The sequence below is a fragment of the Pangasianodon hypophthalmus genome, chromosome 10 (genome assembly GCF_027358585.1).
Source record: "Pangasianodon hypophthalmus isolate fPanHyp1 chromosome 10, fPanHyp1.pri, whole genome shotgun sequence".
In the NCBI taxonomy this organism is placed as follows: Eukaryota; Metazoa; Chordata; class Actinopteri; order Siluriformes; family Pangasiidae; genus Pangasianodon; species Pangasianodon hypophthalmus.
In genome coordinates, this window is record NC_069719.1 from 27,826,900 (window position 1) to 27,845,428 (window position 18,529).

At 37.3% G+C, this 18,529-nt stretch overlaps 1 protein-coding gene and 1 long non-coding RNA gene across 9 annotated transcripts in view; one reads left to right on the forward strand and one right to left on the reverse strand.

The window, feature by feature from the left end:
• LOC113533960 (uncharacterized) overlaps positions 1-18,529 on the forward strand; it is a 36,893-nt gene that overhangs the window by 15,674 nt on the left and 2,690 nt on the right. Inside the window, exons 2-3 of the long non-coding RNA XR_008302532.1 lie at positions 15,491-15,659; positions 17,494-17,683. This is a non-coding gene — a long non-coding RNA (uncharacterized LOC113533960). The remainder of the gene's footprint in view (positions 1-15,490; positions 15,660-17,493; positions 17,684-18,529) is intronic.
• Positions 13,866-18,529, reverse strand: part of ston2 (stonin 2) — a 32,489-nt gene continuing 27,825 nt past the window's right edge. For all 8 annotated transcript variants that reach the window (XM_026926481.3, XM_026926482.3, XM_026926479.3 and 5 more), the window contains one exon: positions 13,866-17,599. In XM_026926481.3, the coding sequence (XP_026782282.3) occupies positions 17,522-17,599 (78 nt within the window). In that variant the 3' untranslated portion in view covers positions 13,866-17,521. The remainder of the gene's footprint in view (positions 17,600-18,529) is intronic.

Below are 18,529 nucleotides of genomic sequence, written 5' to 3' on the forward strand. Positions count from 1 at the left end.
TATCTTTACCGAGATTGTTTGAAAGAAAAGTAGAAAGAAAAAAGGTGTGTGTGCACGTGTGCAGGGTGTGTGTTTAAGACTTTTGGCTGTTTTTTTTTTTTTTTTTTTTTTTTTTTTTTCCCCCCACTTTTTGATGGTTTTTACTTGGTTTTTTTACATTGATTTTTATTACATTTTTACATCGATTGTTTACCGTTTAACACTCCATCAAAAATTTTTAAAAAGCCAGTCAAAAAAGTAAAAAAAAATAAATAAATTGTGAAAATAAAGTAAAATCCAAAATACAAAGCAGTTAAAACAAAAGTCACTTGAAAATATTGTTACTGACTGATCACTAGTAAAATAGAGTTCTAGTCATTGAATACTAAAGATTTTAGTCTTTTAGTTTGTAAATTTGAAAAATATTTTATTTTTGTTTTGCGGTTGTTTTACAAATGTGTGCCACAGCCTCTGGAAGTGTAGTAAACACTGTACACACGTAATAAAAATACAGTTTTAGCCACTTTAACAGGGTGTCCTCGCATCTGCTGGCTCTAGCTAGTGCAGTCTGACATTTTAAACATTTTCATCCTGTTTTATGTGTTGAGAAAAATGCCTTCTATTTTGTCATAAACTTTAAACACAAGGCATTTTTTGTTTAGTTATTGTTTTGTTTTTGTCATGGAAGAAAACTAGAGAAAACCTCAAACTTCTATTGTCAACAACTGAACACTGAATCAGGACAATCCCCAGCTTCAGTTACATAAAACCTTCGAAAGTTAGCACACCCTGATAATGAGCTGGCACAGGACTAAAGCAGAATTATGTCTCGTCTCGTCTGCGCCTCTGTCCAGTATTAAAGGATTCAGGATTAAAAGCCACATTCAGGCCAAGTCTGGATTAGTGTATAACCTCCTCCTCCTCCTCCTCCTCCTCCTGTGTCTGTTGATCCGTGGACTCGTGAAGCAAGTGCCAGGTCTAGACTACTCCGCCTTGCTCTCTTTCATGTCTCAGCTCCTTTTCTGCAGGGATTAACTGAAAAGCTGCACCTCTGTGTAATTGTTATGCAGGGAACAGGCTGAAATGCTTTTGGTCACTGCTGTAAAGACTAGAACAGAACGCTGTGTTCCTTGTTGAAAGAGAGCAGAAGTGAGTCTCTGAGATCACACCGAGTGCTCGATCCAGGTCAACACAACCCAACCCGCAGCACTTCATCATTACTGATACCATCAGAAGGCTTCCGAGATAACCTACTTAGTGACTTTGTGTGAGGATCGATACACCCACAGTTATACAGACAGGCACACACTTGCGGGGGGGGAGATCGTTCCTTGAGGGTTCTTTGGATGGGTCATGGTTCTGTCTTTCTGAAGGTGCTCTATTTAGAAACTTTTAAGAAAGGGAATAATTCTACTTAGCACATTTAGGCTTTAGCTAAATGAAGAATCCTTTAATGACGTACCATTCCCCCTGAAAGTCTTGGAACAGCAAGGCCGATTCTTTTATTTTTGCTATATACTGAAGACATTTGGGTTTGAGATCAAAAGATAAATGAGACAATAGATGAGAATTTTGGCTTTCATTTCCTAATATTTACATCTAGAGGTGGTAAATCACTTCGAACAGGGCATGTTTGGTGGTGAGCAAAAGTATTAGAACAGATAGTCTTAACGTAAATAACACTTAATATTTGGTTGCATATCTCTTGCTTGCAATAACTGCAAGTCGGTGACCCACTGACATCACCAAACTGTTGCATTCTTCGTTTGTGATGCTTTTCCAGGCTTGAACCGCAGCTTCTTCCAGTTGTTGTTTGTTTTAGGTTGTTTCTCTCTTCAGTCTCCTCTTCAGGAGGTGTAATGCTGCCCAGTTGGGTTAAGGTCTGGTGATTGACTTGGCCAGTCTTAAACCTTCCCCTTTTTTTCCCCTGATGAAGTCCTTTGTTGTGTTGGCAGTGTGTTTTGGGTCGTTGTCTTGCTGCATACACCAGTGGTTTCTTTCTTTTTAAGGACATTTCCAAGTTGTTGTATTGGCTATGCCCAGTGCTTGTGCAATGGCTCTGATTGATTTTTCCCTGTTTTCTCAGCTCTAAAATGGCTTGCTTCTATTTCATAGACAGCTCTCTGGTCTTCATGTAGGTTTATCCTTTTTCTTCTTTTTTTTTTTTTCTTTTTTTTGTTAAACAACAAATGCAGTCTTCAAAGGCGAAACCCAGGGCTCGAACCAAGAGTAGACATTCAGGGCTATAAACTGTTTAAACAAGCAATCTAAAAGGGCACACATGGGCAACAAGAAACAAGTGTCACATGTTCCAATATTTTTATTTCAATAGATGGATGGGATGGGATGGAGCAATAAAATGATGGAAGGATAGATGGATGTGATGGATAGATGGAATGGATTATAGAATATCTAATTCAAACCCCTGGTTTTATATTAAAATTAAGTCTTTTATGCAACTGGTTTTCAAAGACAAATCTTTGCAGGCCTGAGACACAAAGTTAGATCATGATATTTGAGTACATTCTACCCCAGCCATGCACAGGTCACTGAGGGCAGACGAGGTGTGAACCTGTAGAGGTTAAAAAGAAAGAAAGAAAGCAAGCAAGAGAGAAATTCCATGAGGGGTTTCAGTACAATAACATAACAGAGCCACTGCCCATTAAAAGTCAATTTACCCTTTAGTGAGCTTGAAAGATTTTTTTTCTTAAGTCTTGTCCAACCTAAATACAGTCAGCTCTGAAGGACTTTCTCTGCAGCATTCCCTGCAGTGCTTCAAGTATTCACAGGGGACACAATTACTGAGGTGCACAAGTTTGAGTAATAATTTAATAGAGTTTCATGGTCAAGAAGTCACAGGTTTATTGCTCAGTGTTTCAGGGTTTAATCCTGAGCTCTATATGGTGTGTGTATGGTGTGTCATGTATGAGCACCCTGTCTGTTTCAGTAGTGACCACCTAAGCTCGGTGGGACGTACACTCCGGATCTGCTTTCAAATAACTCTGTCTCCAGTTCTGACCAGAAGACGTCCAGCTGTGAAATGCTATGAACCGATGCGACTTGTCATAAAATACTCTTCAGCACTGTTCGAATAGGAGAAGATTTCCAGGCGTTTGTGTGTTTAGTAATGTTGCCGGAGGACATCTGGAATAATTCTGATTGATCTGATATACGCAAGTAGTCTGTCTATAAATCATAGAGATGCATGGGTGTTCAAAATGCTAGTCACACTAAATCATTAATAGGTCACATGACCATAACATGTCTATAGGCTGTACCTGGGCTAAGAACTCATTACTCATTAGGTAAGGAATCTCCCTAAAATCCGTGGAAGCTTTGCTTCTCTGCCACAGGCTTTAAACTCGGTTTCGTCTCGGTATTGGTGCACAGCAATAGAAAAGAGTGCGCGCTTCCTGGAGTGTCTTTATACTACAGGAAAAGAGTGAAACGTGTTTTCAGTCTTTACCAACATGTCAATTTAGACAAGATGTACATTACCTGAGGTTATTTCTACTGGTCATTTTATTGATGGTAAAATACTGTATAATCCCTCCAGACTCGTGTACATGCAGTCTGTATTTTTTTTTTTTTTTACAGACATGACTGAATTGGGTGGAACTAAAAATCCCAGAGATTACCCACCTTCATATGTAAAACTAATCCAGTCCAAATAGAGCTTTTGTGCCATTTTTGTCATGTTTAGAATAATCTTTGCTTAGACTTGATCCAGTTTGGCACAAATCATGAGCAAGGCATTATGGGTCTCAGGAATATTGTGGATGAAACACAATGGTGCTGAAATTTCACTCACAGCATTTTTTATTTTTTTCCTCTGAGCTTCAAAACAGCTTTTTTTATTTTTTTTATTTTTACTGGATCAAATCCAGTCTCACAGATTCTCAGTCTCTCCCTCTCACTTGTAGTCATTTTTAGTTTTGGCCTGACAAACACTTTAGTTTCTCTGTGTGTTTATTCCTATACCTGGTAAACAAAAAGCTAATAATAAAGAAAAGTTTTTCAGTTGGCCAACAATCCGAGGTTGAGCGGAGGCCAGTCAGACTCTGTGTTATTTTGCCAAAACAGTTGATATATTTATCAGATTTAAAAAGCAGCCAAGTCGCTGGGCTCTTTAATACATGAGGCCGTCTCGTCCTGAAGCGTTTCATTGTCACAGTACCCCTCTGTGCTGGCCATGGGAATAAAATGACCGCTCTGGCCATGAATTACTCGCTTGTTTCAGATTTTGTGTCAATGTTGTAATGAGAGTGTGCATGTGTTTCCCTTTTATGTGGCGGTGGTGGTGCCACTGTCTCTGGGTACAGCATAGTCCTTCATTAGGGAGAGGATTTGGGCCAGCACTGGGGGGGGGGAAAAAAAAACCACACACACCCTACATAGGCGTATTGACTGATAAAATGAATTTCATTCAAAATTCAAAACAAGTTCATACGGGCAACATTGGTGTAAAACTGAGTGCAAAAGTTTTTAAAACTAACGCACATTAATTTACACCACAAAGTATTCTGTCAGGAGGGGTTTATTTAACATTTACAGAAGGAGTCTCCAGTGTTAGTGCTTTGTAACAGTTTTTGGAAAAACATTATTTTGAAAGACAGCTAGTTCGGTCAGTCACATGAGATCTTGAAAATCTTTCCAGAAAGATCCACAGAGCATCTGGTTGAGACCGATTATGAACTCGAGTGATGTAGCTGAGGCTGAGGAACTGTAGAAGTTCAGGAGTAGAATATAGTTACATTCTGCAAATTATTTGTTATATTTTGTAAACAGAAAATGACTTCTTTTTCCAGCAGCCCTGGATTTTGTTTGTGTTTCCAGAGACAGGGTTGACATGGCATAACGTACATAACATACAATGGCTATAAAAAGTCTACACACCCCTGTTAAAATGGCAGGTTTTTTTTGTGAAGAAAAAATGAAAGCAAGATAAATCATGCCAGAAACTAAATGTAGGAACGAAATAAACATTTTCCAGTGAAGACACATTAGCGCTTTGGTGTACCATGTCTGAGTTTGACCTCTAAAAGGGGAATGTGTCTTAACCACCCATTTCTCTCAAACTGGGAGGTTCTCAGCTTTAACAGCCAAAACATGTTCTGGTTGTCTCTCGATTCTTGGTTTGGCAGAGAGATTGACATGTGCAGCATGTTTGCTTACTTCACATGAGCTTTTCTAGAGCACGAACATATAGAAATACACACTTCACACTGTATTGAAGTTATGTGTGATAAGTACGCAAGTAATGATAAACCTTTGAGCTACCCATCACAACAGAAAAAATGTGTGTTAAATTATATTTCTCCTCAGACATGTTCCCAAGTGACTAGTGTGAAAGTTGTGTCTTTAGGCCAAGATTGTTGTAGCGGCGTCTCGGGGGGCTAAAATTTCCAGCCTCACCCTCATCTGTTTTCTCCCAACTCCAAGGATGCACACACAAACATGACAAAAAGAAAGAAAACACCCTGATATTACCACAAAAATATTGTGTGGCACTTACACCACGGCGCTGTTGAATTCTCGATTGCGATTGGTCAGAAGGTGTTGATTGATTTTCTGCGACAGCAGCTCTGACGGTAGTGCAGCTGCACGTCACAGGTTTGTGTAACATTTCTCGAGTCTCAGCATCAGGGCTTTGTAACAGTGAGTACGCTTTCTGACACGTCAAAGTCTTCAGGACGGAGGAGTACATGCGTTGCAGTTTCAGTCATATGATGAGCTGTAGGTTTTTTTTTTTTTGGTCTTGTGGAGAGAGGGGTGGGGGGGTGGGGGGGGGGGAGAGGCTGGTGAAGGAATGACTTTTTACAACATAAGCGATAACGGGAACCACCTCGTCTCAAGGACGTTCCACGGCAGTTAAAAAGCACAATGTGTTTTCACTAATAAATTAAAAATTGTAATTGCATTGAAGCGCAATAACACAATAGTGCATACTGTTGTAAGACAGTAATAAACTTTGGGATGGTAACAGTAACTCCACTTCATCATACCCCCCCCACCCCGTTGTTGATTATTTTCTTGCAACAGCCTGACACAGAGTGTGTTATTCCTTACTTAGCCAGTGGCACAGGAGAGATGATGACGATGTGGACACAGGAACTATAACATTTTATTGAAATGTGTGAAATGAGTCTGGCATTTTGTCATGACCTATAAACCATTTTGTAACTGGAAGGAAAATTGTGTGTGTGTGTGTGTGTGTGTGTGTGTGTGTGTGAGATGCCTAAGCGGATCTTGGATTCATTACAAGATGTGGTCAGTGTGATCAATCTCTGTGCTAGCGAGGCAAATCCCGATCCCAGAGCCCGGCTAATTTTAGCTGAAGCTGAGCTGAAACACAATCATTGTGCTCATTCATAGCTCAATGCTCAAAACCCAAAGCTAGAATTTTTTTTAGTGTGGAATAAACATGTATTGGTAGTTACTGATAATAAGCACTGATTATTGCATCAATTTATTAATAAGGAGTGTATGAACATAATGAGTGAAATAACTCATGTGTCATTTATAATGAATCAATGGTGACAAGTATATATTGTTGAAATTTTCACTTAATGGTTATTTGTATATTAAATTAATTAACTTGTCTCCAAAATAAGGTTAAATATATGATAATGGTTTTAAAGAAGCATAGTTCTTTTCACTTTTCACAGCTAAATTAACTTTGCCTTTTTATACCAGTACACAAAGGTAGCACTCGTATGGCTTCTATGGTTGTCCCTTAAAGGCTCCGTGTAGAGCCTTACATCAGCGTGTTTTTCAAGCAGAACCGTTTTTGGAAACCAAGAGCCCCTGAGGAATCCTTTTCTAACAATGTAGTACAAACCCTGTGTAGAAAATGTTTCTGTAAACATCTAGCAATTTTGACTCCAAAATCCAACAAAAATCATTTTAACAGGTCTAGCTTTCTTTCTTTCCTTCTTTTTCTTCTTCTGAAAGAAATACATTGTGCATTAATGGAAAAAATACTATTTTTCTGAATACTATTAGATCGCTGAACAATTTTATTACAGTGTACTTTACCAGTTCTATAGATGAACATTTGAATCAATATTTACAATTTTATTGTGTTCTTGCACTAAAGACTTAAATGAAATCATCAGGCTATTAACATAACTTTCATACGATTTAATTAGTGAATTAGAGAATGAATAATACCAAATTGTATCATGCTAAATTGAACTAAACAATTCATGAATAAAACATGTTGAAGATGATTGTGGTATATTGGTGTAAACATCTTCAGACTGAAGGAATGTAAAGGAGAAAAATAATCTACAAGGTTTAATACAGAAAAAAAACTCTTTTTATCTCTCAGTACTAAAAGCAAAAAAAAAGATAAACTCTGACCTCATCTGAAAGGTTCAAGAGCTTCTTAGATTACCTCTCTGTGCTCTAAAACTCAATCACAGGAGCTTTTGTCACACTCGAATGTGTGGCGACAGAGTGAAGAGGGCCAGAGTGACCTTTATACAATAGCCAGCGCTCCAAAATATGAACCGTCAAGCTTAACGGCACAGTATGAAACCCGTTCTTTTTCTGAAGCCACAATTGCATTCACCGGGTGGATTAGTGTCTGCCCTGCAGTCAACCATCAAAAACATCGGCTTCTGATTTCAACCCAATTCAAGCACTGCACCTGGTCATCGAGGGGGTCATCCATCTTCCTGGAGGAGAGGGACAAGAAGCAGCAGGTTTTCTCTCTCAACAAGGCCTGATGGCATCACGGATGTCCCAGCCTAAACATTCCTGCACTTCATCACCAAATCCGGCTTTTAGGTCCTGTTTGAAACAGTTCCAGATCCTCGTAACAAATCCTGTAGTACACACGGTCCATGCACGTACGTACAGTGACTATACATGCGTACACGGCCCATGCACGTACGTACAGTGACTATACATGCGTACACGGCCCATGCACGTACGTACAGTGACTATACATGCGTACACGGCCCATGCACGTACGTACAGTGACTATACATGCATACACGGCCCATGCATGTACGTGGATTATACAAAAGTACTTATTATACAAGATGGGTGGAGTTCTTTTTCTCCAGGCTGTATATCTCTGAGAAATAAGCTGCTGTCTTGCTCATGTGTGAATAAATGGTGTGAACACTTTGCTTATGTCATGGAAATGCACACATGCCAATATTAAATCATAGCACGGCACAGGTCATGCAGAGAGACGGCTGGAGCAGTGACGGAGTGTGGATGTTTCAGAACGAGCCGCGGGATGCATTTCCCAGGTTGCATAGAGGTTAAATTTTTTAATTAAAGACTGCTTAAGTTGATATTAATGACTGAATAATGAGTTTTTTGGGCATAAGTTTGTGTTATGTAAGGAATAAAACATTGTGGTGCTGTGCTGTTATAGAAAAATAATCAACACTGAAATGGTGTGATGCAGCAGAGTTACTGTTACCAGCCTGAAGGTGTATTTTCCTGTACCAGCGCGTCCCGAAGTGTTTTATTCCTCTTACACCACAGCAATTTGCCAGTGATTATAATTTTAGATTTATTAAACAATGACATCATACTTTTTATCCATTTATAGTCACATTTAATGTTGTGTAAGCGTATGTCATAGCAGCTATAAAAATAAAGGCATTCCCCTTAACAGCTTCTTGAAGTGACAAGACAAAAAAATGCAGCTTGTCATGTTACCAAGACAGTGCAAAGTGTAACCTCCTCTCACCTGAAGATGACATTACAAAGTCACAAAGCGCTGACACTAGAGACTCCTTCTGTAAATGTGAAATAAATGCCTCCTTACAGAAAAATTCACCATATCAACAATTTTTAAAAATCTGTTTATATGGAGCGTACGAGTCCCTGTGAATGAGCTGATACTATAGGAACGATAACGTATTAGAACGAGCGCATTAATATAAACCTGGAACTGCTGTCAGAGCTGCTGTTATAGAAAATGAATCAACACCACTTGACCAATCAGAATCCAGATTGAACAGCGCTGTGGTATAAAGACATTCTCAAACCTTCACTATGGAACAGTGTTAAATTTATCATTACTGTTTATACTGCCTTAAGTAAAATATAATCTAAATAGAAAGCAAGCTCGAAATGTCTTAAGACACAAAAAAAGGAAAATATTTAAAGACAATATTTGGTGACTCTTGAGAGATTATTGTAGCCTTATTAAAAGTTTTTGAACCTCTGGAGTTTAGGTTTTATTACAGTTTAATTACTTTCATTGCCACAGTCCAAACTAAATAACACAGTATAGCGGTTAAACAAGGGACGCTAAATCTTTATGGAGCTTATTAAATGCTCGCTGTCTATTTCTAATGTGATTTTTTTTTTTTTTAATGTTTTTTATATATTAAAGGCCAGTACATGTTGAAGCTTAAATTCTTTAAACTTGTAGATTAAGGACTCGTACAAGGCTATCATTAACTGTAAAACAAATATCCAATGTGGCTCAGTGATGTATCAACTAATTCTAATATACAAGCTAACTGTAGCTAGTTAAAGTGATGAGTTAATTATAATATACAAGTTCACTGTTTCTGATTAGAGGGATGAAGAGTTCTGGCTTTTCTGATCAGATTTGATCTAGATTGTTCCAATGAAATAGTAATTTAGTAGTATTTCTCAAGTTACCAAATAAGAAACATTCTCGATTCTTAGATTTTTAAATTTCAGAGTATCGAAAATGGGATCATTAAAAAAAATTTTTTTAAAAAATGCCCAAGGAGGTTCAAAAACTGGCAGAGTACACATCAATCTTTGATCCATGGGCGATGTCGGTTCTCCAACCTAATTGGTCAGCAGAGTGATTTTGGCCGACTTTCCGTGACCTTCACAAACAGTGCGACCAGACGAAGAGCAAACGGACAGATGGAAAGGCAGATAAACAGACGGGGCAGAGAGAAAGACGGATGGCTTTGACGTGACATCTGAACACGTTTTCAGATTGGTCAGGGTATGGCTGCGTGTTCACCTTCTCATTCTCCCAAACTTGGAATTGCCACAACCCGCTTCACGACTCTGCAAATCAGCACCACGTGTGTGACAGACTTGTGGAAAACCATACGGCTAGAACATACACAGTGACTTAAAATCTCAAACCACGTGAAGGAGTCGCGGGCTTCCACGCTGTACAAGAACCTTCTGATTCCTTACTAAACGCTATGTAGAGCCAAGATGATTTATTCCATATAATTATGAACCTCTTGCTGAAATGAAGGCCAGCATAAGCATCAATAGGTTTTCAGCCGAACCAGCTGTTTGTATCTGTTCCCTCTATTTTTCTGTTCTGTTTAAATCGCCCTCTGCTGGATAAAATCCGCAAGTACAACTCCTACATAACCAGCTTTCATTGTGTGCCATGTTTATATTACTAACAGACGCTTTATGATCTGCTTGAGTAAAAGGCCATCATAAACACTGCATTTACACACCACGTTTATCTTATTAAAAATCTTTAAGCAAGTCATGTACATTTGGGAATACCTTGAGGCACATTCCACACATCCTTTTGCCAGAGTAATAATTCTGTCTCTTGATCTTAACACACAGTTGCACTGAAACTTTCAATCTGCTGAATAAGAGCTCTAATTTCGCTCAAGGTCAAAACGGTTACACCTCAAAAAAAAATTCAGAGCACTGCATTGTTCAAGGCTGTCCTGAATAGAGAGAGAGAGAGAGAGAGAGAGAGAGAGAGAGAGAGATACATGATGAAGAACAAGAAGTTTCGGATTCAATTTCAGTTTCAGGTTTGTTACTGTGCTCGTTTCTATAGTTACAGCTCATTCACAGGCACTTGTATAGCAGATACTCCATATAAAAAGATTAAAAATGTGTATTGGAATCATTTTCTGTAAGATGTTTTCTGTAATATGTAACATGGATGGAAGGAGTCTCCAGTGTCAGTGCTTTGTAACAGTCAGAGGTAAAGCTGTAACTTCCGACATCTTCAGGACAGAGGCGTTTAACATGACAAGCTACAGGGTTTTTTGTTTGTTTGTTTGTTTGTTTGTTTTTTTGTGTTTGGTCTCAGTAACTTCATAAGACAGAAAAAAGAGGCTGGTGTTGAAAAAGTATTGGGAAAAAAAATGTAATATCTATCATAATATCCTCATTGTTTTTAACACATGCATGTTAGAGCTGACAATTCTCAATCATTGATATTTTATTTCTGTACATGTTGTGTTAAAGTGAATTGAGAGCACTATTCAAGTGTTACAACTGTTTCACTAATCATTAGATAAAATAATTAGGTAACAGGTAAACGTATACAATGTACAAATATGAGAAGGTTAAACAAAGCAATGTTCAAAAATACCTGCTTTAGTATTTTTTTTTTTTTTTTTTTGAGTATATTCACAGGAATAACTCAGTAGACCACTAGAACCTGTACAACATACCAAAAACGTTCACAATACTTCATCTTTAAAAGATGGTTAATGATATTTAGTCATAACATATTTGGTGCTCTTTGTGAATAATATCTACTCACAGTAGTCAAGAAGCTTTTTTGTTTTATGTGGACCACTACCATCCACATAAACCTGATCATGTCCAGTCACCTGTCAATCAAGGTACATTTCTTGGGGCGTGGCTTTGGAGTGTCAAAAAAAAAATCATTGATAACTTGTATACTAAAATTAAAAGGAAAATTCTATCAAGCATGTCTGTAGATCTCATTCTGGACTGCAGGGAAAGCAGTTAGTATTGTGAAATGCTGCCCTCATGTGGATTTCAGTTGGTTTTGTGCTATTTTAAGTCAATGACTCAGCAAGTAATCTGCCAGTAAATGAAGCATTTTTCTCCATGGCTAGGTGAATTTAATTACCCCAAAAAAGTGGTCACTGAAACTAAGCTGTAATAAGAGGTACTCTCCTCAAACAGCCTGTTTTAGCAGTGTACCCTAATGTATAACAAGTACATTGTCCTCTTTTATGGGCTAAACCTCTCATTAGGGGGAAAAATAAAAGAGAAGATAGTTTAGATGGAGACATCTCCAAAGTGAAATGAAAGCCACAAAGACTTGAAGGGTCAGCTTTCTCCTCGCTGCAGTGTAAAGCCGGTTCTCTGCTTCGAATCGCTTGGAAGAACTGATGAATGAGGCGCAGTGACACTCTGTTCTAAAGCCAAAATGGGAATTAATGGGACTGACAGAACCTTTTTAAACCACAGAGGGACTGAGGGAATTAAAATGCTCTGAAAGTCGTGTTGCCTCAGAAATGAAAATTGGGATCACTATAATTCTTTAGTCTGGTTAATATGACTTATCAGAGCAGGGCCCTGGGATTCTGCTCTGGTTTCATCATTGCTCCTCTAATTATTATTGCTTTTACTAAATATACTGTACGTTTTTAATGTTCATTCGTGTCTGCTAATTAAGCCTCAAGTCTGTGCATGCTTTAGCTTGGGGAGGGATATAGCACGAGTAAACACTATCATTTTTCTCAGACAGTTTTAGATTAATTAATAGGAGGTTGAAAGCACCAAAGCGCCAGTCGAAAAGCAGCACTAAACCTGTTCGTTAGGTGTGTTACGCAACGCCTCTACCTCTGTCTGGATTTGTATTTGGATTCAAATCCAAAGTGGGTGTGGTCTAAACCTGAGGGGGCTTTTTTTTTTTTTTCTCCCCATATATTTTCATATCTAATTAAATATGAACCCTACCACTCTGACACCAGAAACACTGAAAAATCAGTGTGAGCAAGGTGTGTGAACTATGCCTCTGAACCGCAACATCTCATTGCTACATCACTCGAGTTCATAACCAGCCTCAACTTAAGATGTGTTTGGGACTGTTTTTATAATCCCGCTCATGTAGTTATTAATTCTGAGTGTACTTACCTGGGATATTTTCTAACCGATTTAGTTGGTTCTGTTTCCTACAATATAAACAATCTTGTATCTTAATTTAAAGCACCATGACCAGGCACTTACTAAGGATGAAGGAATGAGTGCTGTAAATGCATAGTGCAACACCGCATCCCATTTATATCTGCTTTATATCCGACTGCTCACCTGCGTGAAAGTAAAAACCTGCGTTAGACCCAGCCCAATGCACACACCTAGTACGCCTCCTATTTGTATCTGCTTAGAACACACAATCTGTTCATTTTGAATAATGTTTTCATAATTTGGTCACATCCCTAGTTTATACGTTATTACTAATAAACAAATCACAAGTGACTTCACTATTTACTTGCTGGATATCTCTCTCCTACCTTTTCCCTCGTTCTCGTCTCGTTCCTGCTCTGTATTTACACAGTCGAGCGTACCTGTAACTGTATTAACAAGAAAACATTGGTGCAGAAAGGGACCTGTGAACGTTTGCATTCAAATGCAAATAACTCTGCTTCACACTGTACCATGAGGAAATGTTAAAGCTAATTTCTCACCTGAACGTATGATCACAATACAACTGATTAAGAATCCAAGCACAATATCTGCAGTTTCCAAAACATTTTCCAGTTTTCTTGACTTTTTACAAATCAGGACATGATTCCTTGATGCACAACTGCATCAGTCCTGTCTACAAGTCTCAGACTGCTGGTTTATTTTTGTTTATTTTATTTAAAAAAAAGGTCTGAAATAGTCTTTGCAAGAGATAACTACAGCCTGCAAGAGCAAAATGTCACACAGTCGGATATCAGAGTTTATCAAAATCAGTTCTGAGCTATAAAACACTCGCACCATCACCAGATAAATGTTAACATTCTCTCATTACACCAACACTAATGAATGAGTAATCAGCAGACAATCAGACATATAATTAACCAATTTTGTAAAATTGTTTGAGAACAATGATAATTATCCTAACTATTAGTACAACTGCACAGTTATAGGAAATAAAGAGCTTGTTTTGTCCATGACAGACAGTTTCATTTTCATTTTTTTTTTTATTTTACCTCCTCTGCAATAACAAAGAATTTTGTTACAAACTTCAGTTAAAAATGTTGACCAATTGGGACCAAAAACCTACCAGAAAAAACTTCAAAAGTCAAAAGCACTGAAAGAAAAATAACCAAATAAGAGTCTGAAATGTGGACCAAAAGTTACTAAAAATTACCAGTTGGGGGAAAAAAAAAAAAAAAAAAAAACCTCACATGCTGGTCACTGCAAACACTGTACCCTAAAAATAATAATAAAAAAAAAAAAAACTAAAGAAAGTCTAATAGTGCAATAGTCCCAGAGATTTTGAACATGTTAGTTGTTAGTAAACAAAAATTACATTATTCAGTTACATGATATTAACATAAATATAACAATACAGTAGATCTTTTCCCCCAATATCAACATGTACATTAAGACATGGGAAAGAACAAAAGGCAAAATGAATCGCAGCAAAGTGGCACCGCAGCAAGAATAAGACACAATCAGTTCAGCCTGAATTTCCCAATTTATAAAAGAGCACTTTTCAATGTTGTGGTAAAAATAAACGATCAGGAAAATATATTGGTTGTATTAATGATGTCCATGTAAACAGAGTTTTTAGAAGTGAGCTTAAGCCTTGGCTAATCAGCCTGACTTCTGGGTTATTGTACCAATCTCTACACAGGTTACATCTGAGTTTCAAAAAGGTTTACACACTTGTATGGTGATATGAGGAAGCATTCAGTGTGTTAGCTTTTTACAAATGCTCCTTAATTATCACAAAATAAAAATGTTAAGATGTTAAAGATTCTGTGCATTGCGTTGTGGCTGGTCGTCTTGTTGCAGGATAAAAAATATTTCATCATTAACTCATTAAATTGGAGGATTTCTGTTAGCTTTATGCTTCTGTGTTTAATATAAAAGAGAGAAGTGAGAAGAATCCTGGATGATCCTCCATTAATTTTTATTATTTATAATTATGAAATAAAACATTGTGTGTCATGCTGTTATAAGAAAATAATCAACCACGGTGTTGAAGTGGAGTCACTGTTACCACCAGGAAGTTGATTATTTTCCCATAACAGCACGTCCCCAAGTGTTTCATTCCTTCACTTTCAGCAATTTCGATTTTTTTTTTTCTATTTATTTTATCCATTTATAATTACATTTAATGTTGTGGAACATCCACAATCCAGATCTTTTCAGGATTCTTTTCTGAGATTTTGTATTTCTGGGCACATTTATTTTCAAAGGTCATGAAATGTGGTGTGTGTGTGTGTGTGTGTGTGTGTGTGTGTGTGTGTGTGTGTGTGTGTGTGTGTGTGTGTGTGTGTGTGTGTGTGTGTGTGTGTGAGAAGATAAAGGAATGTATAAAGAGAAGTATTTTGGGTCTTACTCCAATAACAGAATGTTCATGTATTTTTCCAGGCTGTTTCCCCAACCCTGAAAAGAAGTGTGCTTTACACTGATCTTCACTTGTTTTCTAGATTTAAAGAAATTATAATTCATGGCAACTTGTGTAAATCTCAAAGATAGACTGAAAACTAAAAACATCATTAATAGTGATATCACATAATGACATCAATGTGGGATGGAATTCAAGTTTAACCAGAATTTTTTTCCCTTTTTTGTGCAGATTGCATCTCTCTTCAGATCAAGTCCTCAGACTGAGTTCCTCCATTTCCTCGCTGCTTCTCAAGACCAAACCATTTCACTGCTGAATGTTAAAGAATCTTGTATTAAAAGCCACGAGCCAATCTTGGATGCAACTATCAGCTTTGTCAACGCCATTAACGCTTGTACTGGTAAGTACTGGGATTAGTTAAATTAGTTAAATTAGTTAAATCTTCACACCACAAAGTGAAGCTCAAACATAGTGTGCTTTTTTTCTGTAATTCAAACAGTACTGTACAAACATCTGAGGTGCACGTAAAGAAATTCAGTAATACTTTACATGAAAGTTCCTTGATGAAATAATATCGAAACTGTGATATAATTTATCACTATATATTTCTGTAATATTGTGGATACTGTGATATATTTGTATTAAATTTAACAATTTTTCCCTAAACAATTACAAACCGATTGCAAGCAGATGTGACGGGTCAGAGCACTCGCGTACAGGGCTGGGCGATATGACGATATAATGTGTACATCATTATACCGTTTTTATTAATTTTTTTAAAAAATAAATACAAACTGACCGGAAGCAGCTGCTAAATTTAATTGTTAAAAAAAAAACTGTAAAATTCTGTACTCTTTAAAACTAAAGTGTAAAATGTTAAAAATTATTACAGATTAAGAGGAGATTTTTTTTTTTTCTCCTCTTTTTCAAATGTATAACACTAAGTTTTTTAATGCAATATTGCTGGTAATTTGTGGGCAAACCTATATATAGTGATACATATCGTATATCGTAGAAGTGCTTTTGAGAATGGTGATATGATATTTTTGTCATATCGCCCAGCCCTACTTGGAACACGTTTAGAATCATGCTATAATTTAATTTAAGCTTCTTTAAGTGGATTTATTTGACACATCCAACATCAATTAATGCATGTGTTTGTTAGTCGCAGTTTATTAATGCTGAAATTTATACTACAGTGCCGTTGAATTCTGCAATCTGAAACATTAGTGTTTCTATAGTAACAGCTCATTGACGGGGATTTGTACAGAGGACGCGCCACATAAACGGATTTAAAAAGATGCGTTTAATCGTTATGATGACATTTACTGGAAGGAGTCTCCAGTGCCAGCAATTTGTAACAGTCAGAGGTACAGCTTTTGTTTTCCAACATCTTCAGGACAGAGATTACGCTTTGTAGTTTCTCGAAAATGTGACGAGCTGCATTTTTTTTTTTTTTGGTCTGAAGTTCAAAAGAGAGAAAGAGGCTGGTGAAGGAATGATTAATAATAATAATAGTTACTGTTACCACCTGAAGTTGATTTTTTTATTACTGTTTCATCATACCCTCTCTCATTGATTATCCTATAACAGAATGACACTGAATGTTTTATTTCTCACCTAATGAGGTAAATAATGTTAGTTAAGGAACCCTTACGGTAATGATGGTGCCTTTTGTAAGTGTTTAATATATTAATTATTCTAACAGTAAATCTTAATTTGAGTTTAAAACTGTAACAGTTCTCTTAGATACACTTTTGTGTAGTTTTCTAAGGAAATCTGCTAGAAGGTTGGTCCAGGCTTCCTGGCTACAGTAGTTCTGTCACTGTTTGATTGAGCATCGATGGTTGATCATGATCTTTTACAGGTAACATTGTTTTAAATACAAATTTAATTAGTGGGGGGGGAAAAACTATATATAGGTAGGGTGCCAAGATTTTTGTACAGTACTGTAAATTGTGTAGGCTTTATATTTTTGCTTTAAGAAAGATCTGAACATAGACTCAGTTGTCCTGAATATTAGTGTATCCTGAAACTAAGGCTTGAAGCTGAGCTGACTAACCTGTTGTTGTTGTAACATGTACAACTCTTCTTCCCAGTTTCACTTGTGGTTCATTCCAAAAGTTTTCATAAAGTCATTATAACAAATATGTACAAAAATCCCATGCTGTCCTTTTTATTTTAACATCATTGTTCAGTGTTTCCCATCATTCAAAGTGCAACTTTTAACCCAGGTGAAGGTGAAAGAGGACAGTTCCCTTATCACTGCTGAGCGCACCGCCCTGTCTCCTCCTGCTCCTGGTTCTCCATCGTTCCCTCGTTCTTCTGCTCTATCTCCACCTACAGCAGAACACAACAAGTGAGGGAAATGGAGATGTAACGACAGACAGCACCCACCAGAGGGCAGTCACATCCTGCAAAATGGTGAGTGTTGGCTCTTAACACACAGTTCACAAGTTTAATACATATGTTTGGTGACTATTTAGGAACTAATTACAATACCTTGCTGCTAAATCTTCACATTAGGAGTTTTTTAATAGGCTGAAACCGTTAGATGAATAAGAGACTGCTAAATTAACTTAAGGCTGTGATTGTGGGGCGCAGACACAGTGTTATGATGGTAGTCACAATGACATGAGCTCGTGCTGTTCTAGGTAGTGAGAAAAGTGAAGCAAAGAAACAAAGGACATTGTCTCAAGTTTCTGTTTTTAATATCAGCCATTTCTTTCACTACAAGATAAAGTAGTGCCACAGCAAATGCCTTGTTGCTAAGCAACACAGTAGCTATTGTTAGTTTTTTTTCTAAAAGAAAAGTACAAAAAGTAGCTCACAAGGCATGCACACTGTAACCATAGCAACATTGCTAGCTAGAGACGTCTGTCAAATAGTTTTAAGATATTGCTAAAAATTTAAATACAAACTCAGTTGCTAAATTTGCTTCTCTTACTGATGCGCTTATAAACGGTGATTTGAGAACATTTGAATTTATACTCATGCGTAATCACTGATACGGTGAATCTTTTTAAAGGAGGAGTTCATTTAACAATCTTGGAATGAGTCTCCAGTGTGAGCACTTTGTAATAGTTAAAACATTAGCGTTTCCAACATTTTCAGGACAGAGGAGTCTGGAGAGAGTCTTACGAAGAGAGTCTAGTGAGGGAATGAGTGTTTATAACTGCTATAAGGTACATAAGAACAGGAACATACTGTATATGTAACTATAAACAGATAAAGGTATTCAAGATTGTTGGTTTTTAGTTCCTGTTAACT